General features: G+C 45.2%; 3 protein-coding genes across 3 annotated transcripts; 1 reads left to right on the top strand and 2 right to left on the bottom strand.

The window, feature by feature from the left end:
- Nucleotides 1-930: 930 nt before the first annotated feature.
- On the bottom strand, nucleotides 931-1,536 carry LOC136489732 (uncharacterized). The gene has a single exon (XM_066486291.1). It carries the CDS (start codon nucleotides 1,534-1,536, stop codon nucleotides 931-933), a length of 606 nt encoding a protein of 201 aa, XP_066342388.1.
- A 554-nt stretch (nucleotides 1,537-2,090) lies between these two features.
- On the top strand, nucleotides 2,091-3,873 carry LOC136489730 (probable jasmonic acid carboxyl methyltransferase 1). The gene is made up of 4 exons (XM_066486290.1): nucleotides 2,091-2,224; nucleotides 2,629-3,045; nucleotides 3,159-3,431; nucleotides 3,523-3,873. Exons 1-4 carry the CDS (start codon nucleotides 2,150-2,152, stop codon nucleotides 3,871-3,873), a joined length of 1,116 nt encoding a protein of 371 aa, XP_066342387.1. The 5' UTR covers nucleotides 2,091-2,149.
- Nucleotides 3,874-8,065: 4,192 nt separating this feature from the next.
- On the bottom strand, nucleotides 8,066-20,370 carry LOC136489729 (disease resistance protein RGA5-like). Its single transcript, XM_066486289.1, has 4 exons — nucleotides 20,101-20,370; nucleotides 10,231-10,889; nucleotides 9,504-9,775; nucleotides 8,066-8,856 (listed from the first exon to the last, which is right to left on the bottom strand). The coding sequence occupies exons 1-4, from the start codon at nucleotides 20,368-20,370 to the stop codon at nucleotides 8,066-8,068; spliced, it is 1,992 nt and encodes a 663-aa protein (XP_066342386.1).
- Nucleotides 20,371-22,092: the final 1,722 nt, after the last annotated feature.

Here is a 22,092-nt window from a genome sequence, read left to right as displayed (position 1 = left end):
CTCAAATACGATTTATTAACTCATATACATGTTCCCTTCAATTAATCTTCTGTATAACATTATGTAGGTTTCCGTAATACTGGATGTAAATTCCTAGAGGCGTAAGTTTGATGCAGAGACTGCTCTTCATGAAAGCCAGACAAGATCTCTGTCATAAGTTGTTTATTTCCTAATAACAGAGACTCTGTATTCAGGATTAGAGACCAAATTTTCTTGTTCCGTATCACCTTGTGGTTTCTGTTCTACTAGCTAATTGCTTGTTTTCATTATTTAGTCTGTACTATGAAATTCTGCCGTGCCACTATTATTAGCATGTGTATTCATAAATTTATTTTGTGGTACGTCGTTCTATCCAAGGGACCTTAATTCATATGTAGTATAGTGTGTTATATACAGCACAATCCATCACCACGGTGCCTGGTGGCAGATATGGAATTGCTATATGCTAACCTTCAGACGCCAAATAAAAAATAGATGCTATCTGGTCTCACATCTATGATTAACAAAAGAGGATGGTTAGTTAGCACTGATTTGTATGTACGACAGACTTTGTTGTTAACCGTATTATTTGATCGCTAATAAGCATAGTTGGCCATGCAGCCCGAGCCCGTCGGCACGGCCCAAGGCCCATTTTTTTTGCCCGGCCCGGCGGCTAGCGGGCCCGGGCTGGCCCGGCCCGGAGGAGCAGGCCGTGCCTGGGCCTTACCACAGACACGTGGGCCCGCACGGCATGGCCCGCTCTAGAACCGGAGGCCCGTTGCCGGCCCGGCCTGCTCGTCTGCCGCAGCCCCGCAGGCCACGGCCTCCTCCCCCGCGCAGCGCCGCAGCCCCACGCTCCCACCCCCGAACCCAACCCTAACTCCCTTTGACCGTTCCCCTCCCCCTCCCCGCCGCCCCGCGCAGTCCCCTCCCCACGCGGCCGCGCCGCACTCACTCATCTGCGCCGGCAGCGCCGCACTCCACCCTCCCCCGCGAACCCTCCCCAGCGACTTTGCTCCCCCGTCCTCCACTCGCCGGCAAGTGGCGCCGCCGGCTCCTTCCCTCCTCGCGGCCACGCCTCGGGAGCGAGTCGAGCGCGGCAGCCGGCTTCGGGCGACCGGATCTGGCGTCCCGTTGCCTGCTCCGATGGTTGACGCTGCGGATCTGCCTCGAGGCCAGGGCGAGCGCGCCGGTGTCGACCGCCGCCACCACGCTCCCGTGCTGCCCCTTGCCCCCTACTTCCCCTCCTCCAGCTCCATCGACTGGGACCGCACCGTGCGGCGCTGGCTCTCGATCCGCTCCAGCTCCATCGCCTCCTCCCGGTGCCTCCTGTCCACCTCCTCCACGCCCCAGCATCGCTGGCCCTGCTCCGTCCCCCGTGCGGCCGCACTTTGCTCCTCCCTCTCGGATCTCGCGGTCGCACTCACGAAGTTGCGAACCTCCGCGGATCCTCCATGGCGGCGTTAAGCAGCGGCGGCCGGCTTCGAGTGCAGCAGCGTCGAGCGCCTCCTCCACGCCCCCACCCAACCCCCGCGCGGCCTCGTCCTGTTGCGGCATGTCGGGTGCGAGCGGGCCGTCGGCCGCCGTCGCGCGGCTCGCGCAGGCGCAGCTACCCCTTCCTGCCCTTCCACACCTCTCTCTCAGTGGGCCTTGGGCTAGCACGGCCCGTTAGCCGTGGGGTGCTTTTTGGGCCAGCCCGGCATGAGAAACGGCCCGGCAAGCCGTGCCTGGGCCGAAGGCCAGGCCCATGGCCCTAAGAGGCACGGCCCGGGGGGCCCGGCGTGCCGTGCCGGCCCGACCCCTATCGGGCCCTGCTTTCACGGGCCCGTGCCTTGCCGGGCCGGGCCGGCCCGTTGGCCATCAGTAATAAGGTTACTTGATTAGCTCTATATAATTGCTTGCAGCTAGCCGTTGACTAATGGCTGTGACAGGTACATGGTCCAGGTTCTCTAGGTGAGATCTGAAAGCTCTGCAGGTTGTTGACCCAATGCATGGATCTGTAGCTTCGGTCCACTAAAATTATGATAGAAATTAAATTCATCCACATGATCAGATAAACTAAACTAATACAGAGTAGAGTAGTAGTTGACAAGAACGCGTATAAACTAGACTACTACGATGCATTTGTTCCTCAGCACAAAGTTTTTGGCAGCTGCAAGACTATTAAGAGATGGATGCCCAACAAACTGTGCATATGAATCCAGGAGAAGGAGAAACAAGCTACGCTCGTAACTCCACATTTCAGGTGCGTCTTGGTCGACTGAACTTCTTTGTTAATACGAGTTTTATCTTAAGGTTAGAGGTTAATACCAAATCTTAAGGTTAGAGGTCCGTTAATATGGCATCACTAAGTAGAACTGGGTAAGACTATTCTTCAACTTGATCGATTTCTTAAGTTTAGAGGTTAATTAGCTGATCTAGGTTTTCCTTTTCAAAATCAGTTTTCATAATTCTGCCATTTTTGTTTGATGATCTTCAACGTACAGTTGGTATTATTAATGGTTTGGTTTCTTCACTAAGATGCTTGGGTTGGACTTTTGACCTGTTCATAAACTGATTTAGACAGAACAAGCAATTAACTCGCTGTTTTTGATAAGCAAAAGATGGAACAGAAAAACTTGACCAAGGTAACAACTCGTGTGCATACAGAGTGCAGAGCAGATGAGAATGAAGCCACAGATAGAAGAGGCCATCATGAAACTGTGTGGCAATTCCACACCCCTTCCCAGAAGCATGGTGATCGCGGACCTTGGCTGCTCTTGTGGCCCCAGCGCACTCTCCTTGGTCTCTGCTGCTGTCGATGCCATTCATCACCAGTGTCTTGAACTCCAACAGCCACCGCCTGAGCTGAGCCTGCTCCTCAACGATCTTCCCAGCAATGATTTCAACACTACAGTCAAGCACTTGGTAGCGTTCCAAGAAAGGAAAAACATGGACAGGGGTGAGCACGGTTCCTCACCATTTGTCGTGGCTAGTATTGTGCCTGGGTCCTTCTATGGAAGACTGTTCACTACTGGATCGGTGCATCTTGTCCTCTCATCAAATAGCTTGCACTGGCTTTCAGAGGTAGTATTCACATTTTTGTTCCTACAAACTTAATCACGCATATTCTCTGTTCCATTACGTTACTATCAACTACTTTTATTTAAGCTTAATGTTTAAGATGCGGTAACTGGTAGGTACCTGAAGACCTACTGAAGAATGGCATTCCGATGTACCATAGCGACGAGCAACTATGGCGGAAAACACGGCCCGTTGTGCTTGATGCTTATGCCCGGCAATTTAGAAAGGACCTCCTTTTGTTCTTGGAGAGCAGGGCGCAGGAGATGGTTCCTGGAGGAAGGTTGATTGTTTCCTTGACTGGCACACAATCTCCAGCATCTGCCAGCGATGGATCAGCTCAACAAACATGGGAGTTCATAGCCCGTATTTTAGATGACATGGCATCAAGGGTATGAAATTGCTGGCTTATATATCCTAAAGGTTTCTGGACCTCGATACAGGAAATTCAATGTTTCATTATTCATGAGTTTCTTGCTGCAGGGTGTGCTTGATAAAGAAAAACTGAAGGCTTTCTACATACCGTTATATGCGCCGTCTGAGAAAGAAGTAAAGGAGATAATAGAAGAGCAGGGATCTTTCTCCATTTATGAACTTCAAGTTCATGACAGTATGGCTGGTGTGAACAAAGCTGTGATCAGCCCCAAGATGATAGCCTATGGGCTTAGGGCTGCCTTTGAGCCAATAATACAGGACCATTTTGGATCGTCGAGAGAGCTTATGGATGAATTTATAAGCACAGCAGAGAAGCTCATCAGTCAAGCTCTCTCACAAAACGAACTTGCCAAGAATCCTAGGGTTTTCCTTGCTCTTTCTCTTGAAAGGCAGAGTTGATTACTAATTCATCGGTTTTCCATTTGTGTTCATTTCAAGATTTACTTCTCTGGCTTAAAAAACTGACGGAGTTATTATATACTTATTTCTGTTGTTGTCACAAGTGAATAATAAATGACTTCATTACAAAACAGGTCGTCAGCCAAAAATTGTGTGCTCTTGAAAGGCAGTGGTTAATGATCCTGGGTACTGTTTGATAAAATTTTTATTTCTTAGCATAATAGTGTCACACCCGTACTACAAAAACAATATCATATATATACTCCATAAATAAGTGTTACGAACCTCTATATATACAAAGTCCTGAGATCAATATAAAAAGATCCACTCACTCTCATTTGTGTCTCTAAATTTACACTCTACATGTAATCAGTCACTTCCGCTCCAATCATCCGCCAAGCACATCGCCTGGAAGATTAGTTGTGTCACACAAAGGCCAAATGTATGTTGGCATTCATCAAAGAAAGAAGGATTGATTGGAGAAGAAGCAAATGTGTATTAAAAAGCAGAGTAACTAATATAAGGAGAAAAACTTGGTTTGTTCGAAGCAGAGTAACCAACATGGATTTCCCGGAGCGAAGAGAGGTATTCCAGACAAGGTAGTCATAATGATGGTCTTGTGTGTCCCGGGCGCGGACTCTAACATGAAGCAATGGAGGCTTGGCATGAAGCTAGCTGCTGCTCTGCCTTTGCTGCAAATGGTGCCTTTGTTTTCATCATCAGAAACAGAGGGCATGGCAGTATGATCTTCTCCATTCGCAGCAGGTGCAGAGACACGATTGGAGATCGAGGGGCGGTGGCCAACTTTTTGAAGTGAGAACCTCTTAACGAACACAAGAACAAGATGGAAAAAAGCAAGCACATAATAGGCCAATAGTGCGTTATGGCATCTACAGCAACACCATCTTCGTGCACGTGTCCGGAGTCTGCAGCTGTTCGTCCTTGCCGTTCCAGTCGATGTGCTCGGCCCGATGTGAGAGACGCTGGCCCAGATTGGAAACGGTGAGGATGTGTGGGTTGGCCGCTTAGGAGGGCCGGAGTCTATTTTCCCTATTCCAAGTAGCTAGCATAGTGCTCCAATCCATGCTGGAGTTTGCTTCGGCGTTGCAACTCAACATCGTTAGAAACAGTGCTATTCAACTCATCATCAGAAGCATTGACCGTGGTTCTCCTTGCGGTATCAATCCCTATACGTCGAGTTACATGACAACATAGAAAAAATTATTTAATGTTGGATTAGTTCCCAGCAATAGTTTAAGTTTTTAGATCAAACAATTTTCCAGTATTCGATTACGCTTTTGTTACCAATATATATTTCACTAGCTTTTGTTATATTTTCTTTGTTAGACTATAATTTCACTTCTTCCTGTTGTTTTAACGTGTTATGCTGAAATGGAGGAGCCTTTTCCATACAATACGACTCCTCCAGCAAGAATTAAGTGGGTCAAGTCAACAGCCGATTTGGTGTACAAACAGTGCTACAAAAACGATTGTTGGGGACGTCAGCGCTTTATTGAGCCACTTTTATAGTGCCCTCTATAACCGTCCGCCTCTGTAGAAGTAAAACCAAAGGCGGCTTGGTATGAAGCTGCCTCTACAGATCCATCGCCTTGGAAAGAAAATGCTATCATTTTCAGAGGCAGCTCGTAACTGCAGCAGCCCCATCTGTAGAGACGGCTGCATAGCGAGCTGCCTCTAGTTTTGCTATTATTATTACTGTCCGGCCTCGCTCACTCAGTCTCCTTATCTCATCTACTTCGTCTGCACGCCTCCAAAACCCTAGTCTCCTCCTCCTCCTCCTCCAAACCCTTGCCTCTCTTCCCCTCCCCTTGGGTACGCGGCCATGGCCGCCTTCCGCGGTTGGAACGTGAAGATCCAGATGCGCTATGCTCGAGGGCAGTTCCACCCTCGAGTGGTGGTGGCGGCGGCGGTCTCGGCTGGATCCCGGTGGAAGGCAAGATCCTCTACCACATCGACTCTGACGAGGAGCGAGTTGAAGCCTTCTGTGATGCACCCCGCCCTAAAGGGCGGTGGGAGTCATCTGCCGCTGCCGGGCGGGGTAATGGCGCAGGGGAGTCGTTCGCCGCCGCCGGGGAGGGGGGCAATGGCATAGTGTCTAGGACACGTTCCGCCAGGCAGTGCAACGGATCTGCGGCGTCGGTGACCTCTGCCACCGCCGAGTGGGGCATAGGAGCGACGTTGGCGACCCTTGCCGCCGGGTGGGGCAGAGGAGTGGTGACATCGACCCCCGCTGGGTGGGGCAAGTGCGCGGCGACGAAGGAGCTACTGCCGTCGCTCAAGATGATGGCTCCTTTGACCGCCGGAGTGAAAAGGCCAGTGACGGCGATAAAACCCAAGTGCAAGAAGAAGGTATAGCCCCTACAAATGAATATGTTTTTGCCATTTTTTGGGTCTTTCTCAGATTTAAAATATGTTTTTCTATTTTTTTGGTCTTGGTTTGTGATATCTATAAAAACATTTATAAGGGCGGCTCATTTTCCAGGCACCCCTACAAATAAATTTTTACGGGCGGCTAGAAATCGTAGAGACGGAAGGGTAGGGGCGGCTGGCCCAACGACCCCTAAAGGCCATCACCGACCGTCTATAAAAAGGCCCCTATAGTAGTACTCTATCATATAATTAGAATAGGCCAGGACTCTTTCCAATTGACTATGAAACCAACCAATAACCGATTAGGATGATATTCTATCTATAACACTACCCTCCTTATATAAGGAGAGGTAGGGCGCCCCCGATCATTAACTCAACACATCTTACCAATGCCCCTATGGTATTGCATATGTTGCATAAGTAATAAAGCGCTCCAATAATACATTGCACTTATAGAACCTCTTGCCTGAACCAATATAAATCTTTGTCATGTGTACAACCCGTTTGATCTACTAGGTTGTATAATACATAGATTACTAGGCAGAGATAAAAATTACTAAAAATGGCATGAATTCCTATTTTATTTGTTGAGTACAATGGTACCCATAGTTGCTTTACTTCAAAGAAATCATGAATGAGTCATCAAACAGAGAAGCTTATTATAAGTTTTACTAGTATATTGCCCATGCTAACGTTATGGTGATGTTCTGAAAAAATAAATCATGAAACTAAAATAAATAGCCTCTTCAGGCTCTACCCTTTGGATTTTAGGACTAACTACTAAAGCCCTCAATATGTCATAATCTACTAGTAAAACCATAAAGTTTGACTACCAATTGGCCCATATAAAATGTAAAGATCTTGTGGTCAGTAATCATTCGGTGAGTTCATACGAAGTGTAGGATGGTTGGGATGAACTTGGGATGCCCTCCTCAGCGTGGCCTCCACTTTCTGCACTTCCGTGGAACTGGTACCAAATGGCTCATCGATATAAACGCTGATTTCACGGAGCGAAGGGAGGAATTCCAGGCTGAGGTTGTTGCAGTTACAAGGATCAAGTACGGGGCCGCTCACGGACTTCGAAATGAAGCACTTGGAGGCTTGGCATGAATCGACGTGTTGCTGCGTTTTTGCCTTGGCCTTCGCTTTCGCTAGTGGAAATGGAACCTTTCTTCTCTCCATCAGCAACAGGGGGCATGGCAATGGGGTCTTGTGCATTCCCTCGGCTGGAGCCACGGCTGGTGATCAAGGCTTGCTGGCTCATCACTTGATCAAGTAGGGAGGAATTCCAGGCTGAGGTTGTTGCAGTAACAAGGATCAAGTACGGGGCCGCTCACGGACTTCGAAATGAAGCACTTGGAGGCTTGGCATGAATCGAGGTGTTGCTGCGTTATTGCCTTGGCCTTCGCCTTCGCTAGTGGAAATGGAACCTTTCTTCTCTCCATCAGCAACAGGGGGCATGGCAATGGGTCTTGTGCATTCCTTCGGCTGGAGATCAAGGCTTGCTGGCTCATCACTTGATCAAGTGACCGTTTCTTTATGAATGCCGCCACTGCCAGAACAAGTTGAAAAAAAGCGAGCAAGTAATTGGCTAGTGCTGTGATTCCATGCGGGAGTTTGCTGGGTTGCTCATCACTGTTGTCTCTCCTCTGTGACACGGAAAACGAATTATCACTCTCAAACTCGGCATCAGAAACAGAGGGCATGGCGATGTTGCCATCTTCTTGTCCATCCCAGATATGAAATGAAACGCTCTCCTTGTCGTCCCCTTTATTGGCAACGAACAAGACCAACGATCTCTTCAGTCTGAACCACCTGAGCTTTGGGAAGTAGCAAGTGTCACTGTCACGATGTTGCTTATTGTGGCTGATGAGCACCTCAAATCCAGGCCAAGAAAACGAAGCTCCGGCAAACTTCCAAGAGTTTTCAGCTCCTTCTCGTCCATGTGTAAGAGGCTCAAGTCCAGGTGGGAGAGCATAGGAAGACACCAAGGATTAATGCATGATGGCAACTTTAAGAGTACGACCTGAATTAATACCAAATGCCGAAGATTGCATGGGAGGACAAATTCCATTTCTCGCCCGCTGATAAATAATGGAAAGCCAGGCGTAGCAATTTTTAGATGTTGTAGCTTGTGGAGATGGCTCAGAGACTCCACCAATTCTCTTTGGCTCTCCTCATCATCCAAGCAAATACATGCATCGAGCACCCTGAGTTCCCTCAGGCTGCCCAGCTCCTTCACAAGCCGCCTCGCTGCCTTACATCTTATACTGAACTGTATTGACAGCTCCTCTAGGGATGTCAGCCTCCCTACCGAAAACATCTCTGTATCACAGACACTGTCATCAAATACAATACGAAGGCACACCAGTTGTGTTGGCAAGCTGCTGCTCGACGGCAATTCTAAAACCAAAGATTCGAACAAGTCTAGCGTCTGCACCAACTTCAAAGCTCCTATTTCTTCGGGGATTCCTATTTCTTCGGAGATCTTCTCGATCCCCATTCCATTTAGACCAAGAAACCTTAGGTGAAGTAGATGTCCAAGGTGCTCAATTCGGACACGGCTATAATATATTGTACTGTCGTAGTATCCTATATAAAGCACACGTAGCAGTTTGAAGCTAGAAAGTGGGGCACATGTGCCCATAACCCACTCGAGGGCAATAAATGACCTCACTTTGGACATGTCTGAAATATTAGCCAGATTACTTTGCCCCGTGTTCTTATTATGGTATGCTAACCTGCGTAGAACATTGCTCTGAACAAGTGTGCCTTGGTCATTATTATCGAATACAGTGAAAAAAATTTCTTCACATGACATGGATCGAATGAAATCAAGCACCATGTCATGAACACGACAACCATGGATACAGTTCCATTGTAGTTGGGTTCTACCTCTTGGATCATACTTCTGTTTACGAGATCATTGAAGTAACCCTCCCCTGTTTCATATAAGCTCATTCCTTTTTCCTTCTGGAGAAATCCCTCAGCTACCCACATCCAAACCAATGAAACTTTAGGTATAACCGAATCTTCTGGAAACGCACTCAGATACAACAAGCATGTCCTTAGATGTGAAGGCATGTCATAATAGCTAAAGGACAGTATCCTCATAGTGTTCTGTGCTTTCTCTTTATCAGATTTACACCCAAAACCAATAGATTTATATAGCCCAAACCATTTATCCCTTGGTTTATGCACCAATAAACTTGCCACTGTAATAATAGCTAGTGGTATACCGTCACATTTACTTATAATTTCATCAGATACCTCATCCGACTGATAAACAACATATTTTCTTTCATCACCATATATTCTTGAATAGAATAACTTTCTCGATCTATCATAAGGAAGTGGTGGTAGCTCATAAACTTCATCTGCTTTTTGGGCAACTTCCCATTTACGAGTAGTTATGATTATTCGACCTTCACAATTTTTGTCATCATCAATAGCTAATTTGATTGTTTCCCAAGACTGTTTCTCCCATAGGTCATCAACAACAATAAAATACCTATCCACACAAGAGTGCATAAGTTTTGAATTAATAATTAAGTTATCTAGGACATACTACATATATAAAGTGAAGCACGTAAATAATTAGGGACCGAAAATTACTACTGCCTGTATCACAATGATGAAGTTTTAGACGCAGAAATGGTCTCTAAATACAATTTTGACACGTACTTTTTCATTACAAAAATCTTATAGAACATAGCAACGTTATACTCTTTATAAAATTAATATTTCAAGACAATATACTCGTACTATTTTCAAATACACAGACTTATAATCCACGATAAATATTTTGTAATTAAATATTGAAATGATTGCTTAAATATACAGACTTAGACTCATAATGCATGACAAATATTTTTAACTAAATATTAAAATGATTGCTTTAATATGACATTGAAACAGTGGAGGCAGAGAAAAAGAAGACCTTAAAGCTGAGTGACTGATGCATACCTCATGTTATCATGGAGGAACCCTTGGAGTTCGTCAATGAATTGGGTAAGATCTTGCAACACGGAAAAATTAAACTTCTCATATGTTTTCTTATCAAGAGCAATGAGAATCATCTGTAAGACTTTCTGCAAATCAGGACTTCGTCCAACAGAAACAAAAGCCCTTGCGTCAAATTTTCCTTCAAGATTGTCATAGACAACTTTAGCTAGAGTGGTCTTGCCGAGCCCACCAATTCCAACAATTGATACTATCTTCATGCTCTCATTGGACATGTCACCAAGCTGCAACTTGGACATGAGTTCACCACTTGACTTGTCGATGCCAACAAGGTTTTTCACTTTGTTGTACATGGCGTGAAGACGAGGATCAATAGTCAATGCTGTGGCTGGCCTGGCCACGATATCATCGACCTTGTACCTGCGACACCGCTTTGCCACCTCTTGAAGATGAGTCATGATGTCCTTCACATCACCGCTAATCTTGCGGCGTGCCTTGCCCGTCTTGAGCAAGCTGGTCATCATTTTCTTGAGTGGTTTGAGCAAGCTCTTCTCCTCCTCGGCAGAATCAGATGGGCCCTGGACACCCACGAGGAAAGCATCAAGGACGTCCTCCATGTCATAGGATGCATCCCTGACCTCGCGAGCCCAGAGCTGGACCTGCTTGTCGACACTAGTAGAAAACATATCTTTTATCTCGGCACTATTTTCGGAGTTACTCTCAGCATTTTTTGAACCCGGGAGTGAAGGAGATTTAATCCCGGCTATACCCTCGAGCCGGGAGTAAAGGTCGCTGCCCAACACTGCTGGCTCGGCAGGCAAACCTTTAGTTCCGGTTAGAGGCTATAACCGGGACTAAAGATCGACATTTAGTCCCGGCTAGAGCCACTAATCGGGACTAAATGTTTAGTCCCGGCTGGAGGCTTTAGATGGGAATAAATATTGCTCTTTGTTCCTGGTTATAACCTCTAACCAGGAATAAAGCTTCCGCCATTAGTCATTAAAAAAAACAAATAGTTTTAGTTTATTAGTTTCATTTATATTCTTTTCTTAAGTATACTTTGATTTTTAGAGTCTTTTGTTGAAAAAATAGTTTTAGATTTTAGGGGAAAAATATAATTTTCACACATAAGTTTTTAAGTTTTATTTTACCATATTTCGACGCAAAATTCTAGTGTTTTCAATCTATAATTCACCGTATTTCGTCTCACGCGGCACAAAGAAAAATGTAATAATAAAAATAATTATCAGAAAAACCTAACATCTTGTGTGGGCCCATATTTTGGGGGTAAATGACTGCCAAAAAAATTTCAAGCCATTTCGACATAGGCGGAGTAGACGTGCTTCACAGAGATATATAGAACCTTTCGTCGAACCCTATCTATACACCTAAGTTCTCTAGGATTCTGAGGTCCATGTGCTTTCTAGTGCCGGATTGGTCTCAAACTTTTTCTCAAGACTGCGAATGCCCTGTGTGAAGCCACCACCAAGTTCGAGATTTTTCTGAGCTGGTTTGGTGCTTTTTGCACTTTAATTGAATTTCCGCGTGAATTCACCGATTAATTATACGTTGAACTGAGTCCACCCCAAAAAGATCCGGAATGGTGCCAAACTTTGCCAAATGGTCTCTTGTGCCCTAGGAGACAAATATTTGTGGAGGTTGATACAAAATTATATTGTTTTGAATATGTAATTCGCCGTATTTCGTCTCACGCGGCACAAAGAAAAATGTAATAATAAAAATAATTATCAGAAAAACCTAAGATCTTGTGTGGGGCCATATTTTGGGTGTAAATGACTGCCAAAAATTTTTTAAGCCATTTTGACTTAGGCGGAGTCAACGTGCTTCACAGAGGTATATAAAACATTTCGTCGAACCCTATCTATACACCTAGGTTCTCTAGGATTCTGAGGTCCATGTGCTTTCTAGTGCTGGATTGGGCTGAAACTTTTTCTCAAGACTTCAAATGCCCTATGTATAGCCACCACCAAGTTCGAGATTTTTCTGAGCTGATTTGGTGCTTTTTGCACTTTAATTGAATTTCCGCGCGAATTCACCAATTAATTATACGTTGAACTGGGTCCACCCCCTAAATGATCCGGAATGGTGCCAAACTTTGCAGAATAGTCTCTTGTGCCCTAGGAGACAAATATTTGTGGAGGTTGATGCAAAATTATATTGTTTTGAATATGTAATTCGCCGTATTTCGTCTCACGCGGCACAAAGAAAAATGTAATAATAAAAATAATTATCAGAAAAATCTAAGATCTTATGTGGGGCCATATTTTGGGTGTAAATGACTGCCAAAAAAATTTCAAGACATTTCGACATAGGTGGAGTCGACGTGCCTCACAGAGGTATATAGAAACTTTCGTCGAACCCTATCTATACACCTAGGTTCTCTGAGATTCTGAGGTCCATGTGCTTTCTAGTGTCGGATTGGGCTGAAACTTTTTCTCAAGACTTCAAATGCCTTATGTATAGCCACCACCAAGTTCGAGATTTTTCTGAGCTGGTTTGGTGCTTTTTGCACTTTAATTGAATTTCCGCACGAATTCACCGATTAATTATACGTTGAACTGGGTTCACCCCCTAAATGATCCGGAATGGTGCCAAACTTTGCCAAATGGTCTATTGTGCCCTAGGAGACAAATATTTGTGGAGGTTGATGCAAAATTATATTGTTTTCAATATGTAATTCACCATATTTCATCTCACGCGGCACAAAGAAAAATGTAATAATAAAAATAATTATCAGAAAAATCTAAGATCTTGTGTGGGGCCATATTTTGGGTGTAAATGACTGCCAAAAAGAATTTCAAGCCATTTCGACATAGGTAGAGTCGACGTGCTTCACAGAGGTATATAGAACCTTTCGTCGAACCCTATTTATACATCTAGGTTCTCTGGGACTCTGAAGTCCATTTGCTTTTCAGTGCCGGATTGGTCTCAAACTTTTTCTCAAGACTAGAAATGCCCTATGTGTAGCCTCCACCAAGTTTGAGATTTTTCTGAGGTGGTTTGGTACTTTTTTAACTTTAATTGAATTTGCGCCCGAACTCACCGATTAATTATACAATGATTAATGAAGAACCTAAAGATTTACATTACAATTACGTGAGAACTAATTTCCTGTCGAAAACCAATAAATTTAATAATTTCAATCAAAGTCTACATTTTTGCATAAATGAAAATAGTGAGTGTTAGTTGCATTATGTTCAACATTTATAATAAAAAACACAATAGTTTAGGTCACATATTTTTTTTGTGCAGTAAATAAAAATAAAGTTTATTACTTTTTCTAAAAAAATTTATGCCTAGTATTGAATTTACTGCGCAAATAATAAGATTTAAACATTTAAATACAAAAAATATATAAAATAAACTGATCTGCTTAAAAGTTGGCGGGAAATGAAAATGTAGCCCACCTTTAGTCCCGGCTCCTGCCACCAGCTGGGACTAAAGGTGGGCTGCATTTGGCGGTTCGCCAAAAAATCCTTTAGTCTCGGCTCCTTTCAACAGCCGGGACTAAAGGTCCCCCTTTAGTCCCGGGCGGTGGATGGAGCCGGGACTAAAGGCCCCCCCTTTAGTCCCGGCTGGTGGCAGGAGCCGAGACTAAAGGTGCTTTAGTCCCAGGCGGTGGATGGAGCCAGGACTAAAGGTCCCTCTCGTATAAACTGTCGCCTCCCTTCTCTCTTCCTCCTCATTGATCATCTTTGTCTTCAGCGCGTCCCTAGAGCTCCGCCACCGCCGATTCGCCTCCCCGGCCACCCCCGACGCCGCCTTCCTCACCGGAGGGCACCCGAGGCTCGCCCACCTCACCGGAGTAGCCCCGATGCCGCGCCCGTCACCGAGGAGCCCCCGGCCGCCCCCGACGCCACGCGCGCGCGCCACGTCGCCCCCGACGTCGCGCCTTCTTCCTTACCGGAGGGCATCGTCCCGACGCCCCCGACGCCGTGCCTTCCCCGTGACATCCTGTTGCTCGTAAGCTCGATCATTTTCCCGGTCATAGCCCAGTCACGTCAGAGTGTGTCTCGCCGCCGTGGCCGCCATGGCTGACGTAGAGCTTCCTCCGGTGCGTCTGCTGCTGTTTTGGGTGTCGGGGTAAGTTCGCGGGGTGGTGTTGGTCATGCTGGTGCGGTCTGCCTCGCCGGAGCCTCGCCGCCAGCGAGTTTGGTCGGCCAGAGTCGGCAGCACCGCCGTGCGCTCTGTTTGGGTCGCTGACATGCGGGGCCGGGTCGTTAGTGAGAGAGAGGGAGAGAGAACAGAGAGATTTCTTATTTTCTGGATTTTGAATAGTGCAGCAACTTTGGAAATTCATAGGAAAATAATTACAGCTCCAAAAATTTTGAAAATTTGTGTGTAGCTTCTGTACATGTTTTATTATGGTTTAAAAATATGAAACTTGAAATTTGAATAAATTTTTAATGTTCAAAAATTCAGTCAATTAATTGATAAATGTAATTTCCATGATTTTTGTAGGCCACTGTATAACTCCAAAAATTATGAAATTTGTTTTGGTACACTAATTTGTCTTGAGGAAGCTTACATAAAATTTTGAGGTCATTTGAAACAAGTTCATTTTGAGCTTATTTCCAAATTAATTCAAAAATGGATAAAAGCAAACCCTAAGAGTTAGGTTTAGGGTTTGATCTTGTTTTGGTCATATTTCATGCACCATGAAAGCATCATGTTTACATTATCATCATGTTGAAGCATATGTTATTATTTCGTGTAGAATCCGAGAGTGAACTAATTCTAGTTGAGCAAGTTGTGGAAGAATCCCCGGTTGTCTCGGGATTCGATAATTATGGTACTGATTCGGAACCCGAGATCGTCAACGAAGGCAAGCCCCGGTTTATGCATAAAACCATTACCTTGTTTACTTTAAAAAGTTTATCACCTATGTTACCTATTGCATTAAGTTGATTAATTCAAATGTTACCTACTTGATGCATTGCCTACCTTGTTAATTGTTTACCATCCTTGAAGATGATTTTATTTACAAAGACGTAGAATTGCTTAGTATGCTTTATGGTAGGCTTTCAAAGTAAAAGTTTTGATACAATCAAAGATGGCATACTGGCCAAAGAAAGAAAGAAGATAAAATCAATTATGTTATATTCTGATACCATGTGGCCTATACCCTAAACCCTAAACCACCCTAAACCCTAAAACACCCTAAACCCTAAACCCTAAACCACTCTAAACCCTCCCCAGCCACCGACACTGGCTGGCCGCCCCGCGCAGGCACCACCGCTCCGAAATGTGTATGAAATGTCTATGAAACCCTAATTGCATAATTATTGTTTTATAATTGTTTAGGCTCTCTATGGCCGACCCGAGAGACGATGACCTAGAGGTGGAAATGATGGATATTATCAACGCCGGCACTGAACATTGTGCCGATGTTGATAATGACCAGCAGGAAGACGACGGGAGTCAATACTTGAATCTCGATCATGAAGATAATTCTGGCGAGGTATATATTTCTCAATATCTAGCTCTCATTTATTTATTATGCATACATGTAGCCCACTGGATCGACCTTTGTTTTATAATACTTTTTGTGTTTCTATGCGTACATAGCCGTCTGGATCGACGACGACGACGGGGAACACAAAGAATGTTCGAGGGGCCAAAAAGCCATTGGAAGGCCGCTACATCATCTCAGAATTCAACGTGGCTACAGGCGAACCACTAGGACAATATGCATAGAAATTCATGTACCACTGTGGGTACCTTGTAAGGGACAAGCTCTCGATCAATGCCCATGAATGGAAAAAAATAACAATACTCCTCATATTAGTTATGTCTCTGATAAGGACAAGGAGCTGATTTGGCAAGATGTTCTTGCACATTTCACGCTCCAAACAGATGATTATCATGAAGAAATCACCCACGAAAGGTTGACGAAGCGAGTTAGGCACTGGACAATGAAGAAGATGGCCACCCAATTCCAATCTTGGAAGAAGCAGATGTACAAATCATACGTCAAGAAGAACAAGACTCCAAATTGGAACGATAAGGGCCCAATCGCGAAGGCAAGGCCCTACTGGGAGGAATTTGTACAGTACAAGGCATCGGAAGAGAGTGCGGAACGGACGAGAAGGAACCAAGAGAATTCCAGACAAAAGCAATACCACCATAACATGGGATCAGGTGGCTACGTGACTTTCGTTCCCAAGTGGCAAAAAATAGAACCAGACCTTATTGCCAAGGGGGTCGTACCTGAATTAGCACCGTGGCCTGAACGCACAAAGCATTGGTTTTTAGGTCATGGGGGAGGATTGGACCCAGTCATCGAGAAGCTCGTCCATGGCACAAAACTCGAAAGAGCAACAGAAAGGTTGATTCAAATTCTAAAAGCTAGAGATAGTGGACTATTCTGACCCAACAGAGAGAAAGATGAACTGACATATTCCATCGGGACCACTGAGCATTCTGGACGAACTAGAGGCAAAGGGGCCGTTCCGTGGGTGCAAGGTTTCCCTGAATGGATCGATTCGTACAGAAGCCGCCAGAGATGGAAGGATGAGGAGGCAGAGAGGATCCGCATCTTGCAGCAATATGTTATTGAGTCATGGGAAGCGGTGCTTGAATCACAAAGGCGAGAAAAAGAAATGCAAGCGAAAATGCAAGAGGAAGTCGCAAGGCAAGTGCAAATACAATTGAGTGCCCACGGGATTACAACAGCTCCGAGAATCAACATTAGCCCCCCCGATCAGTTGAGAAGCAGTTGTGCTTCTACGGAGCTGCCTGATGCCATAAAAGATGCAGAGCTGCGCTTCCCCGTGGATGACATCACTGAACCTTTTACATTATGTGAGCTGCACATTCCAAAAGATAATGGCACAGTGAAGGTGGCTATTGGTGTTGTAAACCCTATCGACCGTACCAAGACACCAAGAATCCATGGGGCAGTAGTACCAGCTGGATATGCTACCGTCTCGGTGGATAAAGCTATTGAAGGTTTTAGCGATGTGCCTCTTGACATTCATGGAGGTGACGGGGAGAAGACCGTGGGAGAAGTAGAGAAGTCATTCATTGCATGGCGCAAGCGCTACATCAATATTCCCGGGAAGCTGTTGCTGCACAATAGGTACGGATGAAAGTGAACGAAACAATTTTTTTATTAATTTTATATTGCCTCTTAAATAACAATTGACTCATTGTCTTCTGTACGCACACAGCAGGGCCTCCCCCAACCTGAGTCCAATAGTACAATCACCAGACAAGCATAGTGCTCCGGGCGGCGGTTACGATGGGGTAGAAGACACGGCTACATCCCCACCATCTCCAAGACGATCTCCACCGCCGCCGCCACCGCCTCCAAGGCATTCCCCAACGCCGCCTCGAAGGTCTCCAACGCCTGTTCCCCCACCTCCAAGGCGTTCCCCAACGCCGCCTCAAAGGTCTCCAACGCCTGTTCCCCCACCTCCAAGGCATTCCCCAACGCCGCCTCAAAGGTATCCAACGCCTGTTCCCCCACCTCCAAGGCGTTCCCCAACGCTGCCTCGAAGGTCTCCAACGCCTGTTCCCCCACCTCCTCCCATGAACCAGGGAAGACGGCTGTAAACAAATAAGCCATCTGCCCCGCCGGCGAAGACGACCAAGAAGGCCCCCGTGAAACCAAGGCCAATTCCACAGAAATTGCCTGGTGAAATGAGTAAAGAGGAGTTAGATGATGAGGTTAAAAAAACCGTCGAAGCATTCTTCTTAGGCACAGGGAAGAGGAAGCAGCAGGAGCAGAAGCACTTCCACCTACCTCCAGCTAAACTAAGGCGGATGGTGGAAGCTAAGCAGAAAAAGAGGCGGCAAGCTCGTAAGCCCTCGCCACCATCAGACTTTGACCGCACTCTTAGCAAGATAATCAAGAAAGCTGCTAAAGCAGGGAAAACTATTGCACAACTTGGAGAACAAGAATTGCAATCAGTCCCTCCTCTAGTTATTGCTAATGAATATGGTTCAAACATAGATATGCTGGATATGATGGAAATACTTGCTGATAAAGAAGTGGATATGACGGAACTTGCTAACTTTTATGCTATGAGAGGTATCGACCTTGACGATTTCCTCTTCGAAAGTGCGCCGGTAGCGGATGAATGGCAGAAATATGAGCATGGCAGGAGTCTATGGAATCCTAAGACCATCAATGAACTGGGTACACAATTGTTCAAGCTAAACACCTTGTACCTCGACGCATATCACCGGAAAGAGTTCTATATTTCTGTCAGAATCAAAGATGACCATTGGTTCCGTGGCGATGACGTTATGTACATTGAGTTTGCTGAATTACACCAACTAGTCCACCGGAACTCTCTCGACAAGACTCTCATCAGCTGCTATTGTCTGTAAGTGATTCTTTCTACTAATTAATAATAAGTCACTACGTACGTACATGTCTGTGTTTATTATCCTCACTCTATATATATGATGCAGGTTTGAGATGGGAGAGTGCAAAAAGAGAGGGTGTACTGATATTGGTTTCATTGATCCACATATCGTATTCAAAAACCCTAAACCCCATCCAACATGGAAAGCAGAAACAGAGGCCAATATCAAGATGTTCTTAGAGAAGCAACGTGACAAGAAATGTATACTCTTCCCCTACAACTTCAGGTAAGTGTTCATAATGTCGATGATCGTGTATCCATATATATATGTTCACTGTACCTGTTAGCTAATTAATGAGTGTTAATGGACATGGCAGTGAACACTGGATATTGATGGAACTTGATCTGGAGAAAGGTCATCTAGGCACCTGGGACTCGATGAGAAAAGAGCAAAAAGAGTTCCAAGAGATAGATATTATTCAGAGGTAATTGCAGTCTCACTAGCAAAACTATTCCAGTCTCTCTGTATGCAAATTAATGGTCCAAATATTTTTTATGTTATTTGGTAGCTGTTGGGAAAAGGTCTGTCAGGAACACCATATGAAACGCAAAGTGCCACTGAAAGTAGTGCTATACAAAGTAAGTACTATATACCTACCTTAGTTCAATTTCCCTATGCTCGGATGATGACGAATCTTTTTCTCGTAAAGTGGGTTCTGCTGCAGCCCTAGGGGACCAATCTCTGTGGATACTATGTTTGCGAGTTCATGAGAGTGTGCTCAAAAAGAACTAGTCTAAAGGAAAAAAGGGTAAGTGTACACACATATATATATATATATATATTCTTCATATATATATATATATATATATATATATATATATATATATATATATATATATATATTCGTGATAGATACAATTTATTTATCATTATTCTTGATACACATATATATATCTACATACTAATATACTTTTTCTTTATCTCATATCTCAAATTGAAGACTCGTTGGTTGAAGGAAAAAACCCTGGACACACATCATCTCAAAGCAATCCAAGAGACAATAGGTGGATTTCTGAATGATCCAAAGAACATGTGATGATGAAATGTCCAATTAATGCAAACTTTACATGTGACAATGAAATGTAATATTATGTTTTAGTTTACTTTTACTTGTGTTGCTTGCGTGCATTGATCGAGCGAAAACTTTATAGTACGCGCGCGTATACGTATATTACTTTGCAGCGAATAATACGTATTCGAAAACCAAATTAAAACAAAAAAGAATCATCAATTGAAATAAGCAGGAAAAGAAAAAAAAAGACCCTTTAGTCCCGGTTGGTAATACCAACCGGGAATAAAGAGGTCAGCCCAGGCGCTGGCGTGGCTACCTTTTTAGTCCCGGTTGGTATCACCAACCAGGACTAAAGGTCCACTTCTATTCCCGGCTACTAACCCTTTATTCCTGAACTCCTATTCCTGGCTGTGTAACCGGGAATAAAGGGGGTTGGCAGCCGGGAATAGAAGCTCTTTTTTTACTAGTGCGAGCTGGTCCCAGGGCACTTGAGCTACCTTGCGCAGAGTGGCTTGCGCATGCTCGAGCTCCTGGGTGAAGGACCTAAGGCGCTCCTTCACATGAGTCTGCAGATTGTACTCCTTCTCCAGCAGCTGGTAGAGCTTGGGGATGATGCTGCCCAACCAGGTCCGCCATACTTCACGGGCGCTCTCAGCTGTTGCTAGGTGTGGAGGCGTGTGTGGAGCTTGGGCAAGATGTGGATCTACTGGTAAGTGGTAACTGAACTGACCCATACAAATAGCCAACGCCAACCGACCGTAGGAGTAGTATAAGCCAGTTTGGGGCTTTGGGCATCCATGGACCCTTTACCTGTTGTTGTATTCACGTGGCCGGCAACATGCACCCATCTCGACAGCTACATCTTTTTTAATATCCCTTGTGTACCCTACCATAAATAATTAGAAAATCCTCCCAAGAAGAGAAGGACGGATTCGGATTATAAATAACAACTTATATTAAATTACATTATGAATGTTTATCGCACGCACGCCGGTGCACGCCACCTTCATCTCCCAAGTGGCAAAGTGCGACGTACAGTACAGGCCTGCCTGCCAACGCTAACGTGCTTTGGCCGGCCTCGCTTCCCTACCTTATTGTCGTCCAAATGAGCTTGTACTTTCGACGGGCATGCACCTACCCATATATGACAAGGTGATTTAAGCATATGCCGTGGAAGATGCCACATTATTAGATTTATTTATATTGAGGTAGTGGAAAAGATGGATCAGTTAGAAGGACAACTCCGGCGGAACAAGTTAAGCGATAAGGAAATTGAGGAGAGTTTTTGGCGTGACATTGGATTTCCTAAGGAATCTCGATGGTGGGAACCGGAAGTCCCTATATCATCGCATAAACAAGCCGAACGAAAATCAATTGACGCTGACAAAAATCATTCGGAATCAAGAAAATTGATTCCTGATCGTTTTCGACCCGGAACTCGAATTAGACCCTGGAAGGGGCCGCTCCCTCGACCGAAACCAGCGTCTGTCATTATTTGAGCTGCGTTTTTTTTCCGGCATCGTCCCAAACAGATGCAGACCTTACGTCGAAGCCTTTAACTGTGGGCCAATCCGAACCGGTTCAATGCGCAAAGCTTTTTGGACGACATAGAACCAATCTTTGGACCAGAAAAACACAACAGACTTCGACACTGAATGTTTCGTTGGGCTCCCAATCTGAGGGCTCGAGGAATCGCGTTGCTGAGTCCACGACGCAGCGCGCGCAGCCGGGGGGTGTCGCGACTTGTTCAGCCGCAACTGCGGGACGACGCGTCGCACTCCACGCCCCACCAGTCGCCGCCATCCCATCCCACGCCGCAGCCGCCACATCTCCTGACGCCGCCATCCTCCTCCTATGCCGAGATGGCCGCACGCCAACCTGCTCGCCAGCCATCGGCCAGGGACCAGCCTCCAGCCGCTCACCCCCCTCAACACCCAGGCCTGGCTCAGATTGCAAGTTTTTTCACTCTCTCTCCATCACATTAAATCTTTGGACACATGCATGAAGTATTAAATGTAGATAAAAAATTAACTAATTACACAGTTTGATTGTAAATTACGAGACAAATCTTTTGAGCCTAGTTAGACCATAATTGGACAATAATTGTCAAATACAAACGAAAGTGCTACAGTGCCAACTACTTATTCCTAATCCCAATCTAAACAAGGCCCCAGCCCACGCAGGAAGAGGTGGTCGACACCCTGGCCTAGATAGAGTGGGGAACAGAAGTGCAGATCGTGATCAGCACAGAGGCAATGATCGACCGAGCAGTTCGGTTGGCACTGCTACAGGAAATATTTTTAGAGGCGGGTAAAATAGATTTTTAGGGGCGGTTTGTGCAACCGCTACAATGCCACCAATTATAAAGAAGGGTGTCTCTAGCTACGGGCTTTTAACCGCATCTAAAAATGCATTTCTAGGGGTTGTTCCGTTAGGATCTCCACCTCTGAAAATGG

Source organism: Miscanthus floridulus, chromosome 10 (assembly GCF_019320115.1).
Source record: "Miscanthus floridulus cultivar M001 chromosome 10, ASM1932011v1, whole genome shotgun sequence".
NCBI classification, from domain to species: domain Eukaryota; kingdom Viridiplantae; phylum Streptophyta; class Magnoliopsida; order Poales; family Poaceae; genus Miscanthus; species Miscanthus floridulus.
This window is presented reverse-complemented; position numbering and strand designations above follow the sequence as displayed.